Source organism: Bubalus kerabau, chromosome 8, assembly GCF_029407905.1.
Source record: "Bubalus kerabau isolate K-KA32 ecotype Philippines breed swamp buffalo chromosome 8, PCC_UOA_SB_1v2, whole genome shotgun sequence".
Lineage (NCBI taxonomy): Eukaryota > Metazoa > Chordata > Mammalia > Artiodactyla > Bovidae > Bubalus > Bubalus kerabau.
This window is the reverse complement of record NC_073631.1, coordinates 31,598,886-31,614,330: the sequence shown is the minus strand read 5'-3', so window position 1 is coordinate 31,614,330 and position 15,445 is coordinate 31,598,886. Positions and strand designations below refer to the sequence as shown.

The window sequence follows — 15,445 nt, the reverse complement described above, 5'->3', positions numbered from 1 at the left end:
TGTACCATTATTCTAGATTTCCACATATGAGTGATATATGACATTAGTTTTTCTCTTTCTGACTTAATTCACTCTGTATGAGAGTCTCTATGTCTATCCACATCTCTGCAAATGGTGCTATGGCTGAGAAATAGTCCATTATATATATGTACCACATTTCTTTATCCTTTCCTCCGTTGACAGACATTTAGGTTGCTTCCCTGTCCTGGCTATTGTAAGTAGCCTTGCAATGAACATTGGGGGGTATGTATCTTTCTGAATTATGGTTTTCCCCAGGAGTGGCATTGCTGGGTCATCTGGTAGTTCTATTTTTAGTTTTTCATACAGTTCAACTAACCCACTCAACACTGCATGAACAAATATCATATATTAAGAAAATTTCCCTACAGCCTTTCTATTTTTTCCAAGCCATCTTTGCATTTTTCTCACCTCTTTGACAAAACTAGTTCTCCAGTTTTTCCTTTTCTCTTCTTTTTTCTTATCTTTTCTTCTAATAACCAACAGAGCTCTTCTAATTCTCCTGACTCACAGGGAAAAGAAAAGTGCCCTCTTTGTTCCCTATAGCAATGTTTAGCTCTCCACCATTTCTTTACAGCATCCCCCTGTATGAAATTGACAAGATTTCTTCATCTGAACTTCCTTTATTTTATATTGTGAAAGTCAGAGGCCTTCCCTATACTCATTCATGTTTCTATCTTAATGTTTCCATTTACTGTCATTCTGCCTTCTGATTTCAGTAGCTATATGGTAATCAGTTAATACATGCATGCTGAGTCACTAAGTCATGTCTAACTCTTTGTGACCCCGCATGGACTAGCCCACCAGACTCCTCTGTGGGATTTTCCAGGCAAGAATACTAGAGTGGGTTGCCATGCCCTCCTCCTCCAGGGGATCTTCCCGACCCAGGGACTGAACCTGCCTCTTTTGCATTGGCAGGCAGGTTCTTAAGCACTGAGCCGCTTGAAAAGCCCCGGTTAATACATATGTGCCTTACAAATAACCAAATCTTCTTGTAGTTTGTTTACTTCTGAGCAATATTAGAAAATTTTCAGAACCATCCAGTAGCAGAGATGGACTGTCTTTTCGCAGCCATTTCATATTCTTGAGCATGCAGGTGGATGATACTTTACAACTCCCCTTACCGTATGGCCACATCGCTGAGTTTTGGTCAATGCAAAGTGAATGATGTATCCCATGTAGAGGCCTAGATCTAGAAACCTCCTATGTTATCCTGCATACTTTTACCCATTCACCCAATTGAATGCTGATAAACGCACTGAAATTAGAAGCTAAGAAGGGAGAACTATGAAACAAAAGTTGCCTGGAATCCTGAATAACTACTGGGAAGGAAGGTACTTACTATATACACTAGTCCGGGATTTGGATTTTAATGTGAGTGAGCAAGAAACTTCTATTATGCTTGTGCTCTTGTACATTTGGGGGATTGTTGATTACAGTAGCTGGCACTACCTTAACTAGTACATGTGTAAGTTGTTTATATGCTGAATATATATTATTCAAAATTAAGTAAAAATGGACTGATGTTTAGGGGCATTTTATTCATTTTTTAATTGATTCCTCCTTTGTTGACTTTTGTAGCTTTGTTTTGGAAATCAGTGACTCACTCACTTCTTGGGAGGACGAGGTAGATGGAAAAATTCAAGAGGAAAGAACAGTATATGCAACAAATGGAGAATTGACTGTTCAAAAAAAAATCACAAAGTCTGCAGTGGAAGAAGCTTACAGGGGATAAAGTTGAAAGGTTAGTTTATGGCAAGATCATGAAGAGTCTTTTGTATTAGGCAAAAAATCAGTAATGTGACCATCAGACAGAGTCAAGGAAAACATCTCAATTGTGTCCCCAAGTACTTTGTGCCCACCTCGATTACTACATCACTCATGTTATGCATCGTGATTTTGTATGTCAAAAGTTGTTTTCTGAGGCTTAGTTGTAAGATGTCAGTGGTTCTAAATGGACCACAGAATGAACTCAGAATCTTCATTTAAGTTGCTCTGGTTTCTGTTTCACCCTGCTTCACAGCTGTTATCCTAGTACTGGGTTTCTTAACTTCCTTGGCACTGCTGACACTTTGAGCTGGAAGGTTGATTGTTTCAGGGGCAGTCCTGTGCACTGTAGGAGGTTTAGCAGTATCTCTGGCCTCTATCCACTAGATGACATTAGCACCCTCCCCACTGCCCCACTCGTTATAGCAAATGATCTCCAGACATTGTCAGATATCCCCTGGGAGATAGAATCACCCTCAGATCATCTATCCTAGATGTCCCCATTATCATATTTGGGGTAATTCTTACCATTTTTGTTTTGTAGGGCATCTTTTTTATGGATCTTTTGTTCTTAGGAGGCCCCGTTTCCCTCTTTATTATTTCATCTCTCAACTTCCCTGATGGCTCTGGCAGTAAAGCTTCTGCCTGCAACGCAGGAGACCTGGGTTCGATCCCTGGGTCAGGAAGATCCCCTGGAGAAGGAAATGGCAACCCACTCCAGTACTCTTGCCTGGAAAATCCCATGGACTGAGGAGCCTGGACAGTCCACAGGGTTGCAAAGAGTCGGACACTTCACTTTCATTTTTCTTAATTGATAATATCCTCCAGCATCTTTCTGAGATAAAATACATGGGTGGCTAGTAAAATTACTGCAAATTTGCATGTCTTTAACTTTGATTATGCTACTTCATTTAATAGGTTAACTAGATATTCAATTATTAGTTGAAAATTTTCTGAGAATTTTGAAGGCATTCCTCCACTGTGTCCTAGCTTCCAGCATTTCTATTGAGAAATCTAATGTCATTTTGATTCCTGAGTGTAGGTTCTTTTTACTTCTCTTGGGAAGGTTCTAGATGTTTCTCTCTGTCCCCATGGGTTCTGAAATTTCACAGTGATATGCTTTTGTGTAGGTCTTATGTAACCTTTGTGCTGAACACTTGACCCCTCTCAATGTGGAAATTTATATGCTTCAACTTGGAAAAAAGTTTAAACATCTTCTCTGATAATTTTCTCTTCATCTCATTTCATTTTTCTTTCTGGAATTCTAAATGTTCAGTATTTTAGGTCCTGGAATTATATTCTAGTCATTTCTATTCTTTTTTTTCCCCTGCTTTCTGAGAGATTTCTTCAAGTTTATCTCTAACCTTTCTATTGGACTTTCATTTTTTACTGTCCTAATTTTACTTTCCAAGACTTCAGTTTTTTCTATGCATGACATTTTAAAAAATTACCTCATGCTCTCATTTTATGAGTACAATAACCCTAACCTATCTGAAGATCTAAGTGCAAGTTTAGAAAAGTCTTCTCCTCTTCTTTGCTGAGATCCTTTTGCTACTTTTGTTTACTTCTGTCTTTATTTTTATATTAAAGCTTTCTTCAGATATCTGGTTTTACATGAATTTCCTTTCAGTTTAATAAATAGGTATTAATAATTGATTGAAGCTATGTATGGGTGGGTATGTGTGTCTTATTCCCTGGTAGAATTCACTGTGTGGTACTTAGTTAGGTTTTTTTGGAAAATGCACATTTGTCAGTATTGGATGTTCTATTCTTATGTTTCTTCAGAGGATATTCATTCATCCTCCTACCTGGGATGTATCAGCCTGTGAATGAGCATTTTTAGGGCCAGTTGGGAAAAGGTGGCAGCGTTACAATGATAATTAGTGAATACCCTAATTTCCATGTAGTGTCATCTCTTTAGCAATGTTCTGTATCCCTGAGTCACCACATTAGAACAAGGGGGATGATCTGACTGCAAATGTTTGGGAAGTGATCTGAGGAATCTGATTTCTCCCATGGGTGCATGCTACATCGCTTCAGTTGCGTCCAACTCTTTGGGATCCTGTGGACTGTAGCCCACCAGGCTCCTCTGTCCATGGGATTCTCCAGGCAAGAACATTGGAGTGGGTCACTGTGCCCTCCTCCAAGAGATCTTCTAAACCCAGGGACTGAACCCTCATCTCTTGTCTCCTGCTTTGGCAGGCAGGTTCTTTACCACTAGCACCACCTAAGGAGCCAGTGATTTCTCCCATGGATCACCAATTCTCTTGATTTCCACCCTTCCAAATACCCCCCCCCCTCCATTGCCAAGGCACCTGGCTGATGATTCCAATTCCTGTTTCTTGCTGTGCTTTTGTAAAAAGATATCTTATTTCTATTGCTTTCCTAATTGACAATGCAGTTTTCATCTTTGACACTAACCTGTTTACCATGCACAGCAGGCTGGATAGTGACCCCATAAGATATCCAAGAACTAATAATCCATGAAACGTGGGAATATAACTTTAGGTGGCAAAAGGGGGCATTGCAGATGTGATTAAGTTAAAGATCTTGAAATGGGGGGATTATTCTGAATTATACAAGTGGCCCCTATCTGTAAATCACAGTGTTCTTGTGAGAGAGAAGCTGAGAGACTTGACCACAGAAGAAGAAAATGGTGATGTGACAATGGAAATGGAGAGAGATTTGAAGATACTTTGCTACTAGCTTTGAAGATACTTTGCTACTAGCTTTGAAGATGTGGAGATGGGCCATGAGCCAAAGAGTGCAAGGGATGTAGCTCTGGATCTGGAAAAGTACAGGGAGAAGAGATTCTACCATGGAGCCTCTCAAGGGGGTGTGGCCCTGCCAGCCCCTTGGTTTAGGCTAGTCAAACCATTTTGGATTTCTGATCTTCAGAATTTTAAGAGAAGGAGAAGGGGACGACAGAGGATGAGATGGCTGGATGGCATCACTGAGTCAATGGACATGAGTTTGGGTAAACTCCGGGAGTTGGTGATGGACAGGGAGGCCTGGCATGCTGTGGTTCATGGCGTTGCAAAGAGTCAGACACGACTGAGCGACTGAACTGAACTGAGTGTGTGTTGTTTAGGATCACCAAGTTCCTTGTAGTTGTTCAAAGCAGTCATAGGAAACAAACAAACATACAAGCCATCCACCTGCTTCCTAGTTTCCAAGATGTGTTGTCGTCACTTCCTTCTCATTGTCTTTATCCTGTGCACTGTGTCCTTGAGTCTTTCTTATCCTCTTTGTGGAAGTTTGGGTGAGAGGCATGCTTAATACCTTTTTAATCCTCTGTGCATTTTTCTCTAAGTTTTCTTTGTTTTCTTTAGAGGTGTCCGATGAATACTTTGCATTTAATTGGAAATGATTGGATAATAAATGTATATTTTTGTTTGCCTTTGGTGGGTTTTGAGTTTTTGGTGAACTTTGGCTGTTTATGTACCAAGTTTGTTGGCATTCAGCATTTGTAATGAGGGAAGTAAATATAATTAAATAGAAAAACTACCAGAACTAAGACAGGGATACTGTAACATTCAATAACATTAATGTTGTTTTGGAACTATTTTAGGCAAGAAACATAAAATAACTGGTGTAAATATTAGAAAAAAATTATCTCTATACACTGATGTTTTGCCCATATACCTAGACTATTTAAGATTCCATTCTTGTAGATAATAACAAAATACTATAATTATAAAGAAAATATCTCTGTAAAATCAGACGGACCGTAGACTGACAATGTTGAATGATCAGATATATAGACTATATAATAAATTAAGTATACTCAATGAAGTTGATGGAATCAAAGTGGGTATTTAAAAAGTAATAAGAGAAAAAGTATCAAAATGAACTAACTGATCTTAAAAAAAAAAATCAAGTCTACGAGAAAGGAATATAGGATTGAAACTAGAAACATATATAATATTATTCCTTAGGTATAAGTGAAGAAAAAGTTAGTGAACTAATATCTGATACCTGTAATCACACAGTCAGATAAAACTGAAAGTTTAAAAGAGAAGTTAATGACAGGTTTGATTAAAAACCTCTATCTCTAATAGTATTCTAAATGGAAAGAATAAGGAGAAAAAAAGAGAAGCCATTGGAGAAGAGAAAAATGCTGAGGTTTTATAGAATTTATGAAAGACAAAAGCACTCATATTTAGACTGTCCAGTGAATCCCTAAGTATGAAAAGACAAGCCAGAGAAAAACAAATCAGGGAGATGTAAACCTCAGTTAAGATAAGATACTATTACACCTACCAAATTGTTTAAAAAAAAAATGTAAAAGCCGGAACATACCAAGTGTTGGTAAGACAGGAGTAATGAGAGCACTCATAAGCCGCTGGCCGACTCTAAGTTGGAATGACTATTCCAGAAAGCAGTTGGGCAGTAGCAGTAAAAACTAAAACCATATGGACACTTAAATCCTACTTTTGGAATTTAACCTACAGAAATGAAAGCACCAATATGCAATGGTCATATACAATGTCACTTCACCTTTTCTTATAGAGGTAAAGTTGTAGGAAGAAAAGAAGGGAGGGAAGAAGGAAATGTTGTGATGACAAAAACATCATTTATAATATTGTCCCGTTTATGTTGATTCATATGAATGCATGAAGGGATTCATGAAAAGACAATCACAGTGTATTAATGGCCATTATCTCAGGGGATTAGACTTCATGTATGTTTTACTTTATTCTTTTATGTATTATTGAAAGTTTGTCAACATGCATTGCCAAACATATAATAAGAATAAAAAAGCTATTTTTCCTTGTGGAAAAAATAAGGGAAAAACCAAAAATGGTGAATATTTTATCAGGCCTAATGTTATTACATTTTTGCTGTGTCGATGTGAAGCAAGTTTAATCTTTCAACTCTTTAAGCAATCTTTGATTAATATACAGTCATCAACTACCTTTCAAGGTCAGAAAAGAACAGAGACAAAAAGTAGTTGAACATACCTAGTGAGGACTTTACTTATTTGGCAAAGAGAAAGCTACTTCACAACAAAGGTTACACATTCCTTGGCGTCCACAAAGCCATTCATTCATCAATTCAAATTTAAATTCTATTACAGTGTTATTCCCATAAGGGCAGGTTTTTCATTTGTCTTGTTCTCAGACTTTTGCCTGGTATCCAACACAGTGGCTGCCTCACCTCAGAAATACAATCAATATTTACTAAAGGAGTGAATATATTTACACGCCCATATATGGCATAATTTTGTGCTTTTGTTATTATTCTGTTATTTAATATTCATTCTAAATTCCTCCCACAAGTTCAGTTCAGTTCAGTCGCTCAGTCATGTCCGACTGTTTGCAACCCCATGAATAGCAGCACGCCAGGCTTCCCTGTCCATCACCAGCTCCCGGAGTTCACTCAGACTCACGTCCATCGAGTCAGTGATGCCATCCAGCCATCTCATCCTCTGGCGTCACCTTCTCCTCCTGCCCCCAATCCCTCCCAGCATCAGAGTCTTTTCCAATGAGTCAACTCGTCGCATGAGGCGGCCAAAGTACTGGAGTTTCAGCCTTAGCATCAGTCCTTCCAAAGAACACCCAGGGCTGATCTCCTTCAGAATGGACTGGTTGGATCTCCTTGCAGTCCAAGGGACTCTCAAGAGTCTTCTCCAACACCACAGTTCAAAAGCATCAATTCTTCGGCGCTCAGCTTTCTTCACAGTCCAACTCTCACATCCGTACATGCCCACAGGAAAAACCATAGCCTTGACTACACGGACCTTTGTTGGCAAAGTAACTTCTCTGCTTTTGAATATGCTATCTAGGTTGGTCATAACTTTCCTTCCAAGGAGTAAGCATCTTTTAATTTCATGGCTGCAGTCACCATCTGCAGTGATTTTGGAGCCCCCCAAAATAGTCTGACACTGTTTCCGCTGTTTCCCCATCTATTTCCCATGAAGTGATGGGACCAGATGCCATGATCTTCATTTTCTGAATGTTGAGCTTTAAGCCAACTTTTTCACTCTCCTCTTTCACTTTCATCAAGAGGCTTTTGAGTTCCTCTTCACTTTCTGCCATAGGGTGGTGTCATCTGCATATCTGACATTATAAAAAATACCTCCCACAAGTATTTTTTTAGTAATTATTGGTATAATGTTCAGAGAATCTAAAAATATTAGTAATAAGAACAAATACTAATTTAACATTTGTGTCAGTTCTGTTCTAAAGGCTTTATGTATATTCACTCATTTAATCCTGGAAGCCAATATTATCCCCATTTTACTGATGGTAATGCTGAAGCACATAATTTGCCTAAGGATCTGTAACTACTGAGTTGCAGGTTCAGAGTTTGAGTCCAGGTCTAAATCCAGAGTCAAGCTTTTCCTACAGGCGTGTACCTTACCTCTGACAATATAGAAATGCCAGCAGTTGTAGATCAGCTCATTCATAACTGATGCACCTTGATTTATTTTCTCTGCTAAGATTTGTTTCATTTCTCCTTAGGTAGCAACAGAGCTGTGCAGTGCATGGGAGTGGTTGATTTGGCAGGGTATAGAACTGATGTGAACAATATGCCATGCAAACCAGATGAGTAAAGATATTTAACAAGAAAAACACCAAATGATGCCATGAATCTAGGGAAAATAGGGGCAAAGGCCAGAACGGATGACCAGAGGCACATGTGAAAGTGATTGTGAGGACAAGGCTTGACCATGGTCAGGAGGAGCAGGCAAACTTGTAGGCCCATGTACACGTAAATGCAAACCAGAATAGCAAGCAAAATACAGGCAATAGGTGTATGGTACCAGCAGCAGCAAAGAGACTGAGGCAGAACAAAGGTTTTCTGAGGTACAACCTACTGTACCTATTTAGCCCAAGGTAAGAATTGGCTTTGGAGGGCAAGCAGTTCTGAGAGAAGATGTTATTGTCAACAACACTTGGATGGACTGCAGAATTGAGGAAACAAGCAAAGCATGTTTTTCTGTAGACTTAATTTTTGTTGTTTTATTTTTAAAATTTTTACTGAGTAACGTGTTCACTGAGGGCGTCTCTTGTGGCTCAGCTGGTAAAGAATCCGCCTGTAATGCGGGAGACCTAGGTTGGATCCCTGGGTTGGGAAGATCCCCTGGAGAAGGGAACAGGTACCCACGCCAGTATTCTAGCCTTGAGAATTCCATGGACTGTATTGTCCATGGGGTTGCAAAGAGTCAGACACAGCTGAGTGACTTCCACTTTCACTTGTATGTGTTCACTAATAAGCAAAAAAGAGAGAAGAGATATCACAAAACCACCACTCAAAGATATTACAGTTAAAAAGCGGCATGAAATCTTGTGCTGTGAAGACTTTTCAGACACACAAAAGCAGAAAGATGAGTGTGATGCAGTGTCATAAACCCATCCTTCACCTTCAGCATGCCACTGTTCTTGTTCTTCTGACCCCTCCCACATTTTACAGACGTGCATGTGTGCGCACGCGCGCGCGAACACACACACACACACACACACACACACACACACACACACACACACGGAAACAGAAAAGAACATCGCACCACTCAGAAACATCATAGATATCCTTCTCTTAATACTATAATCATCAATAAATTGCCTTCTTAATAAAAAAAATGAATGATTATTTCTTTCCGGCTTTATAGCACTGTAGTCTTGATAAATCATCCATAGTATGTGGTGTTCAGTTGCGTCTGACTCTTTGTGGCCCCATGGACTGTAGCCTTTCACACACCTCTGTCCATGTAAATTTCCAGGCAATCTTCCTGACCTGAGGATTGAATCCCAGTCTCTGCTTTGCAGGCAGATTCTTTACTGTCTGAGCCACCAGGGAAACCAACCACATTTATTTATGCTTGGTTCACTCCCAGTTTTAAAAATAAAAGTGCTGCCCTGATATATACATAAATATATATACACAGGAGGCTTCCCTGGTGACTCAGTGGTGAAGAATCTGCCTGCCAAGCAGGAGATAGGTTCAGACCTTGGGTCAGGAAGATCCCCTGGAAAGGAAATGGCAGCCCACTCCAGTATTCTTGCCTGGGAAATCCCATGGACAGAGAAGCCTGGTGGGCTACAGTTTACGGGGTGGCAAAGAGTTGGACACAACGTAGTGACTAAACAACAACCATGAGGACAAATATAGTGTGTATGTATATATATATATCTTCTCCATATATATATATATATATATATGATATACATGCACATAATATAGCACTTACCTTTTCTGCTTATATATATATATATATATATATATATATATATGTTTATATATATGGGATATTTGTATACTATTCCAATTTGGTCCTTAGAATAAACTGTTAGACGTGAAATTTCTGGGAAAAAGAGTAAGTCTATTTTAAATGTTTTTATATTTATTTTATATTTATTATCAAATAACACTCCAGAAATTTTCTGCTCTTTCAGAGTAGCCTTACTAAGACTGTATGCATATGCCTATATTTCATTTGCCTCAGTAATACTGAGTAGTAGAAATTCTTTGTAGTTTTTTCAAGTTGATCACTTTGAGATATCATTGTGAAGATGTATAATTATTTGAATATTACAAATATTATATATTTTAGTGTTTATAGGACAAGTCACCAAAAGTAAAAGACTGATTTCATAAATTACACATTTCTTTTTTTCATATATTGATTTTAACCTTATATGTGTATTTTTCTAGATGTACTTCACAGAGGGAAAAAAATCTGCATTCCCAAAATATTTAATAGCTTGTTTAATTTTCTGAGAAGGCATAGATTGCTTTAAAGGAGATTGCTAGTAAATTAGATTAACCATCTTTAGCATTCAATTCCAAAATCATTGAGGTTTATATCCATTAAATATGAATTTGTCCTCAAATTCATTTTCTTGCTCTTTATTGTTATCACTGCATGATTGGTTATTTTCCATTTTGGAAGATTTAGTATTTGAGTAGGTCAGATGATGGTTTGATAGCTTACAAAACTTTAAAAGCCAGACACTGGAGCACTAAGTAAATTACATCTACATATAACCTCTTCCAAAAAATATAACTATATGATAGTAAAGTGAAGTATGTAAAATATCCTTTGGTCTAATGGCTATTTTTATTTTTCCAAAGATAATTTATCTATAACTATTAATATTTCAAAAAGCTTTGCTATCAATGTCAACTGGTTGAGGAGGATTCAGCAAGCTCAAATTTTTTTTTCTGAATAATAAAAATGCCCAGAATAGAACTAGCAACGAAAGTCAATAGAGAGGGAGTGACGGAAAGAGGGAAGCTAGGCAAATTGTTTTATATTTTGCATAACTGAAGAGCCAGATGGCTTAACTGGATTTTTATTTTCAGAACCACCCACTGCAGGATTTTAAGTAAGTTCTCAAGTCAAACACAGTACTGCGAAATAGAGTTTTAACAATGTCTAGACCAGAGCCCACAACCTTATCTAGGCATTACCAGATTCCTATCCTTGTGATGCAGCCAGACCTGTCTTTTACTGGTCTAGAAACAATTTTACACTAATTTTCTACCTCTTCTGGGCAGAGATGCAAAAAAGGAATAGGTATGGTACTGCTTAGGAAATGTTCAAGATTCTACTTTAGGGTTTTCTAATCTAATATCAACTTGACAGTAATATTTAATGTCTTACCCAGTTGTCACTTTTACTCCATTTTGAAGTATCTTGTAATGACCACCTTGCTATTCAAAGAAAAGCAAGAAAATTGATCCAGCATATCAAATACACACTGGTGATATATTTCACTATTTAATTTTAGGGAATATTTGCTCTAATGCTGTTTTTAATCATCAATAACCTGAATTAAAGCATATAAATTTAGTAAAACAGATTGTCTAAAAGTTTATTTTATTGCTGTTATCTTTTTAAATTCTTTACTAGACACTCCAAAGAATTCAATTATCTATTTTCTAGTTTTAAAAAATTGTGCTATTTCTCTTTTTCATTTTTTACATCCCATTTATCTCTATCTTTCGTGAAGTCGCTCAGTTGTGTCCAACTCTTTGTGACCCCGTGGACTGTAGCCCACCAGGCTCCTCCATCCATGGAATTTTCTAGGCAAGAGTACTGGAGTGGGTTGCCATTTCCTTCTCCGATCTCGATCTTTACCGTTTTTAAATTCTAGCAAATAACCAAAAGTTAAATATGCCAAATTCCTCAAGAAAAGCTGTACTTTGCTATTTCCTGACCAGTAAGAAACTTTTTGGACCATGAGTCTAGCCAGAAGAAACAAATGTCTGTTGAAAATGATCTGGTCCAATTTTGTAGGTCCAGTCTGGAGATGGATTCTGAGCTGCAGGTTAATATCCAAACTTTCTGTGTTAGAATGAAAGCAAATCTATTAGGGCTTGATCATCATCAGTTAAGGCCAAAGAGCTAACTGGTGAAATATACGCCTAGTTTCATTCCAGCTGGCTAACACTGAATGTTTTTTATTAAGGATGAGTCACTTTTCTAAAGAATTCTGCAGTAAACCAGTTTTATGTCAGAACATCGTGAAGGACTGACTTTGGCATCTGCTCTTTTGGGCTTTTATTTCTTCTCATATCTCCTTTAAGAAATCTAGCTTGGATTTATCCAACTAGCTTTCTCTGTTTCAATTTCCTTTTATAACTCATTGGCTGCTTGAGTCCCTCACTCAGTTGGGAGTGTCAGACAGCACTACCCTGCTCTGGTCTCCCCATTTGGGTACCTTCCAGTGTAACCAAACTCCCCTGGAATACAACAACTACAAAAGCATTGAACATGTCAGGCTTGGAATACTTTTGCTGAGTCAGTTTAAAATTGGATTGAATGAAACACAGCTGCCCTTAACAAAGCATCCTCTGTTCTGTTACACTTAGGGATGAGAATAATGCACAAACACAGGGGCTCAGACTAACTATGTGTATTATTTTATGTACAGGAAGAAGAAACCCTGGAGCCTGAGATACTGTTGTGCCTAAATGATAAAAGGATTAGCTTTTGGCTTTTGAGTATCAGCCCCTGCACTGCATTGCATGATCCTGTTGAACAGAAGGTAAATGTGATGGTTTCATCTCTAGATTATTCAGCCCTGAATTACTTTAAGCAAGTTTTTTAGTTCTAAATATTCAGAAAAATATTACAAACATCAATTTGGCTATATCTATCTTTTAAGAGGAGCAATAGTGAAAAATCAAGCAGGATAACCATAGGTACAAACTTACTGGTTAAGAAATTAGGCTGTATAGTAACAGAATTGAATTTTTGCACCATTTCCACCACGTACTAGCTATGTTACTTGGGCCAAATCGCTTAACGTCTCTTAATTTCAGTCTATTGACAAAGTGAGTATAACAATAAAACTTAATTGTGAGTATTAAAGTAATCCATATGAAGCTTCCATATGCGCATCTTATGTGCTATGTAAGGGATCACTATTTTAGTAGAGTTGGAATGAATCACAATGACCTTATCTTGCTCCTCCATCTTGGCCTCCACATGCCATCCCTGGTTTCATTAGATACACATGAATTGTCAAGAGTGTATTGTAGTTTTGTATGTTTGAATTGTAGTTTTGTATGTCTCTTAACTTTCATTCTAATTCAGTGTTGTTGAGAATAATTTAAACTTCTATGTAACATCGTGGAGTGCTATCAAATGCTTCCTCACTTTTTTCTCCCCCCCTCCCTGCCACTTTGGAGCTTGCCAGTGTTTGGTGACCATGTTCTTTGAATCTTTTTCTTTTTTTCAGAATGTGTTTTCTCCTGTGGGATCAATCTCATACTCACTGTTTCGTGCTTTGCTTTCTCTTTTTCCTGTCATCATTGTCTATTCTTATTCTCTTGATGAAAATTTCCTTCCTCCTCCTCAGAATCATAAACATTAATCCTTTTCAATATAATTCTGTGCACTATATATATTTAAATTTTTTCATTTTCTGCAATAAATGTTAAACATTTCTTAATTCTCTTCATTTGCCCCTTGACTCTGGCTATTGGCTAGAAAAAAATTTCTTATTCTCAAAAGGAAAAAGACAGCATTATCTCACTAACTATAGACTAATGACTTTATCTCAGCAATATTCTAGAGTGCATTTTAAACAAATAGTTTCTGAGCATCTGAGGAAAAAAAAGATCATGAAAAATGAACATATATTCATTTAGAACAAGTCATAGTGGGTATAGTTTATTTCTTTGCTTGATAGAATCACTAAACAAATGGTCAGTAAATGTATTAAGCATGACATACCTAGGCTTCAACAAGAGATTTAGAACGATTTTTTAAAAGTGTTCTTTAAAAAACTTTATTTTTTAGAACAGTTTAGGTTTAAAATAAAATTGAGAGGAAAATACAGGATTTCTCATTTACTCCTTCCTATCTATAGACATGAATATCCTCCCCTTCATCAATATCACTCACCAGAATGGTACTTTTTTTTTTCACCAATGATGATCCTACATTGACAAATCGTGATCACGTAATGCATAGTTCACTTTTAAGTTCACTGTTGGTGTCCTATTCAATATATTCTATGGGTTTGGGCAAATGTCCAATAACATATATCCATAATCATGCAAAGTATTTTCACTGCCCTAAAAATTCTCTGTGTTCTGATTATTCATCTCCACTGTGTCCCTCCACCTCTCCCAATTCCCCACTTCCAAACACTAATCTCTTTAAAATTGCCACAATTTTGACTTTTCCAGAACCATATATATTTGGAAACATACAGTATGTAGCCCTTTAAGATTGGCCTCTTTCACTTAGGAATATGTGTTCATGTTTCTTTCATGTCATTTCATAGCTTGATAGGTCATTCCTTTTTAGTACTAAATAATATTGCAGTATTTAGATGTACCAGAGTTTATTCATCCATTCAGTTACTAAAGGATTTGGTTGCTTCTAAGTTTAAACATTTATCAGTAAAGCATTTATGAACATCTGTGTGCAGATTTTTGTGTGGACTGAAGTTTTCAGTTTTCAGTATGAGTAAATTGTACCAGAGTATGATTGTGGAATCATATGGTAAGAATATGCCTACTTTTGTAAGAAAGTTACAAGTGTCCTCTGAAATGGCTGTACCACTTTGCATTCCCACCAGCATTATATGAGAGAGTTTCCAAAACTCCTTATCAGCATTTGGTATTGTCAGGATGTGGATTTTGGCCATTCTAGTAGGAATATAGTGTTATCTCATTGTTTTAGTTTCCACTTCTCTGGTGACTCATGGAACACTTTTTTTATATGCTTATTTACCATTAGTGTATCTTTTTTGGTGAGGAATTTGTTAAGGTCATTGGTTCATTTTTTAAGTGGGTTATTCTCATATTGTTGAATTTTAAGATTTCTTTATATATCTTGGATAAGTCTTTTAAATAGGTATATCTTTTGCATATATATTCTCCTAATCTGTGGCTTATCTTCTCATTTTCTTGATATTCTTTCACAGAGCAAAAGTTTTAATGAAATTCAAATTATCAGTTATTTCTTTCATAGGTTGTATCTTTGATATTTTATCTATAAAGGCAACACCATAGCCAAGGTCATGTAGTTTTTCTACTGTGTTTTCTAGGAGTTTACTATTTTGCATTTTATAGTTAGGTCTATGATCCATTTGAGTTAATTTTTGTGAAGATTATAATGTCTGTGTCTAGATTTCTTTTTTTGCAAGTGAATTTCCAGTTATTCTGGTACTATTTGTTCAAGAGATTTTCT

General features: G+C 37.1%; 1 protein-coding gene across 5 annotated transcripts in view; it reads left to right on the top strand.

Annotated features, from left to right (window-relative positions):
• Positions 1-15,445, top strand: part of TMEM196 (transmembrane protein 196) — a 310,640-nt gene that overhangs the window by 56,134 nt on the left and 239,061 nt on the right. For 2 of the 5 annotated variants that reach the window (XM_055589938.1, XM_055589936.1), the window contains exons 2-3: positions 1,600-1,762; positions 12,672-12,785. In XM_055589938.1, the coding sequence (XP_055445913.1) occupies positions 12,766-12,785 (20 nt within the window). In that variant the 5' untranslated portion in view covers positions 1,600-1,762; positions 12,672-12,765. Of the gene's footprint in view, positions 1-1,599; positions 1,763-12,671; positions 12,786-15,445 lie in introns of those variants that run through there. The other 3 variants (XM_055589937.1, XM_055589939.1, XM_055589940.1) reach the window with 2 other exon arrangements.